Below are 3776 nucleotides of genomic sequence, written 5' to 3' on the forward strand. Positions count from 1 at the left end.
GGCGGTGGCGACAGCGGGTGAGGACATGCGGCGGGGGCCATGAGCGAGCGCTGGGACGTGGGCCGGACCCTGGCTCTGGCCGCGCTGTTCCGGCTGCTGCAGGGCGCGGGCCGGGGCTGCGCCGCGCCCTTCCTGCCGCTCTACCTGCGGCTGCTCGGGCTGCCCGCGCCGCTCGTGGGGGCCGCGGCCGGGGCCCGGCAGCTGGCGGCGCTCGCCGTGCCCCTGTGCTGCCCGCGGGGCCGCGCCGGGCGGCTGCTGCTGGCGGGCTCGGTGCTGGGCTCGGCCGGGGCCAGCCTGGCTCTCACCCTCATCCCGCCCGCGGGGGGCACGGGGCACACGGGCTGCGACAGCAGCCTGCGGCTCGGCCTGCCCGGCTCCCTGCCCTCCCCGCTGCCCTCTGTGCTCCCTTCCACTCTGCTCGTTCCGGTGCCCACCGCAATGCCCGACCCGAGGACCGTCCCGGTGCCCAGCCCCGGCTGGAGCAGTTACGGAGCATTAAACTCGAGCGCTCTGACGCACACGACAGCCGTGCCAAGGGGAACGGGGACAACAGCAGCTGACGTGCTGGCAGCGAGCAGGAAGCCCGCTGTGGGCAGTTCAACCTCCCAGGGGTTCTTGGGCACGACAGGTGCGCGTCAGGAACGCGGCAGAGGGGTTGGGGAAGGTGATCCAAAGGGAAAAGGCTTCTTGGATGCTCCTTCTGGCTGGACAGCGAAAGGCATCGATCAGCAGACACCCGAACCAGAAAGGCCGGCATCCTACGGACCTCCCTTCCCTGGGCTCCAGGGGGAAACTCCGGGCTCTGCTGCAACCGATCTAAGTGATAATGCTGAGGAAAGCCTAAATGTTACTGGGAGTAATGAGCCAGCTTTGCTTAAAACAGCTCTTCCCGCTCTTGGAGATGCCCACGTATCCGAAAACCTTCCAGAATCTCGAGATGTCAACTTCGAGGCAGTGCAGAGCATCTCCCAGAACGGAGAGTACCAGGTTTTTCTCATGGTGCTGGGCGCCGTGGTGCTTTGGGAGCTGCTGGCCGTTTCCCTGGAATGGAGCATGGATGAGAGTGTCTACGAGTACCTGGACTTTGTGGACTCCACGGACAGGTACGGGCGGCTGTGGCTGTGGGGCTCAGCAGGCGCTGCCGCCGGAGCGTGCGGCGTGTCCGTGCTGGTGGATCAGCTGGATTGCTCCCTCGGCGGCTCCATCCCCCGCCTCGCCGTGCACTTCTACGGCTACGCTGTCCTGGTAATGCTCTCCCTGATGGTCAGCGTCTTCTTTCCCGGCCACATTCCCAGGAAAAGCGCCCGTGCTCCCGGGCTGACCAAAGCGCTGTCCCTGCTGCGGGGGGACAGCCGGGCGCTGCTGTTCGCGGGCACCGTGTTCCTCGTGGGTGCTGCCAGCTCTGCCGGGCACAACTTCCTCCTGTGGCAGCTGCAGGACCAGGGCAGCAGCGAGCTCCTTATGGGGCTCTGGGTGGCTGGGGGCCCGCTGGCAGAGCTGGCCCTTCACCCGCTCCGGGGGCAGCTGCTGCGGGCGCTGCCGGGCTGCAGGCTGGAGCTGCTGAGCCTGGCCGTGCTGGCAGCGCAGCTCCTGAGTTATTCCCTGCTCCGCGCTCCGTGGGCAGCGCTCCCCGTGCAGGCGCTGTCCGGCCTCAGCAGCGGGGCGCTGCGGTGGCGGCTGCAGGGGACAGTGGGGGACATCGCTACGCCGGGCACGGAGCGCGCCCTGCACGCCCTTCTCGGGTCGCTCTGCGCGGCAGGAGCCGGCCTGGGCGGCTTTTCGGGGGGGTTTGTGGTGCAGCGCTTCGGTCTGGCAGTGCTGTTCCAGGCCAGCTGCGTGGGGCTCGGGCTCTGGATGCTCTTCGTCGTAATTGTCCAATCCAGATTGCCCCGGCAGAGGAAAATTAATTATTCCCGGCTCCTGGCTGCTGATTCCAGTGAAATGAGTGACTCTGAGGAGGAGAACGAGAAGGACTGGCTGGTAAAGGCTATGAAGGATGAGGGCTTTAACAGGAATTGGATACAGCAGCATGGGATCCAGTAATCTGCACCTAACTCTGTGTGGTGGAAAGGGAACCTGGTATAATGATAATATCCAGAAATCACTGGCAGTTCTAAAGTGCTAAATATATACAGGCTATAACTGACAGGAGAGATTTTTATTTAAAAAAACCAAAACAAACAAACTTATAAATCTTATTTTCTTACTTTATAGCATTCTACCTTTTTTGTAATATTTCCTTTTTTAACTTGATGATTTTGCTTCCAAAATCCTAAAAGGATATCTCGGGTGTACATTGGTTAAGTTAATGTAGCTGAGTTTTTAGTAAAAAACCAAATTTGCATTGTTGCTGCCCGAGCTGCTGCTGAGGCTGTGGGTGACAGTTGTGATCCGGGCTGTGACACAACCAAATGGAAATTATTGACATGCTGACAGCACACAGAACTCTTCCAAGGCGGCTGTGAACTCTTTGCACTTTATAAGGGATGCGAATAAAAAATTAGCTCATTTGTAAAAGACGGTTTTGCTGCAGACTCTCTGCCGTGTCGTGTTCTAGGATTTCAGTGAGCTCCTGCTTGGAATCTGCTGGGAAAACCCTCCCGGTGTGCTCAGAGCCAGCGGCTGGCCCGGCCCACCTGGGCATTTCCTGGTGGTGATTTAAAGTGTCCCCGGCATTCCAGGTGACATTCCAGGAAGCAGCCGAGCCTCCCGACTGGTGTCCCTTCTGTGAGCTGGGAATTTTCGGAGGGCGGGATGGGATATCCGTCCAGGCTGGCACTCCTGGAAGCTGATCCTGCCTGGGGCACTTGGATCCTGAGCAGGGCTGCTCCCAGGCAGGGACAGCCACAACTCCAGAAAGAGAAAGGGGAGTTTGTGTCTGTCCCTCACTAACCAGGGGACCCCAAAGTAACACCTGGGCAGAGGTGCACAAGCAGAGAGCAGCGCTCAGTCCATGCCAAAGGATCTCCTGCACACTGAGTTGTTCCCACGTTATTCCCAGCTGGAAGTTACTGGTTTCCAGCCTTTCTCTTTTAACCCATTCCTGGGTTAAACCTCCTTACCTGCCCTGCCTTCACCTCCAAGCACAGATTCCATCCCCTCTCCAGGAGGTAAGTTTTGTTTATCAATGAAAGATCGGTGGTGCGATGTCATCAAAAGATTTTAAATTGAGTTTAAGCGAGCCTTAGAGTGCCTTCAGCCACCAGCAAAGGCTGCTGTCAGTTATCAGGTACTCCTTGGTCAGGGAATAGCATCATTCCTGTGCAGAGGGATGGATTTTAGTAACATCTGCCTGAGAGGCTCGCAAGCCCCGAGACAGGCAGCTGCAAAAGCAGAATATTTATGGAAATGCATATTTAATATGGCATATGCAAATAGCCTGGCAGTGTGTCACCCTGCCGTGTTGTGGGCTCGGCAGGAAGCGCTGGAGACAAGGAAAGGACTCCTGGGCGATAATTCTTTTCTGTGTATGCATCGATCCCGCATTATCTGCACATCAGATGCTTTCAGGGTAATTAGCTCCCTCTCTTCCTGGCACCGATCCTCAGCCAGCACAATGCGCTGCTGGAGTGGCTCTATAGATAGAATTGTCCCCGTGCCAAGAATAGCTGGAACTTTTTATTAAGATGTTATCTTCCCCCAGGAATTCAAACACGAGTGGAGCAATTTTGATGTCAAGAATTTCTCCCGGTCTTATTATCGTGTAATACCTGAGGAACAAAGCGTGTTAATGGGGGATCTGCCTGCAGTCAGGCTCAGCCCTGCACGCAGCACAT

General features: G+C 57.9%; 1 protein-coding gene across 1 annotated transcript; it reads left to right on the forward strand.

Annotated features, from left to right (window-relative positions):
• The first annotated feature begins 39 nt into the window (after positions 1–39).
• Positions 40–2519, forward strand: MFSD6L (major facilitator superfamily domain containing 6 like). Its single transcript, XM_088176658.1, has 2 exons — positions 40–380; positions 453–2519. Exons 1-2 carry the CDS (start codon positions 40–42, stop codon positions 2041–2043), a joined length of 1932 nt encoding a protein of 643 aa, XP_088032784.1. The 3' UTR covers positions 2044–2519.
• Positions 2520–3776: the final 1257 nt, after the last annotated feature.

Source organism: Sturnus vulgaris, chromosome 20 (genome assembly GCF_052056855.1).
Source record: "Sturnus vulgaris isolate bStuVul1 chromosome 20, bStuVul1.hap1, whole genome shotgun sequence".
Classification (NCBI taxonomy): domain Eukaryota; kingdom Metazoa; phylum Chordata; class Aves; order Passeriformes; family Sturnidae; genus Sturnus; species Sturnus vulgaris.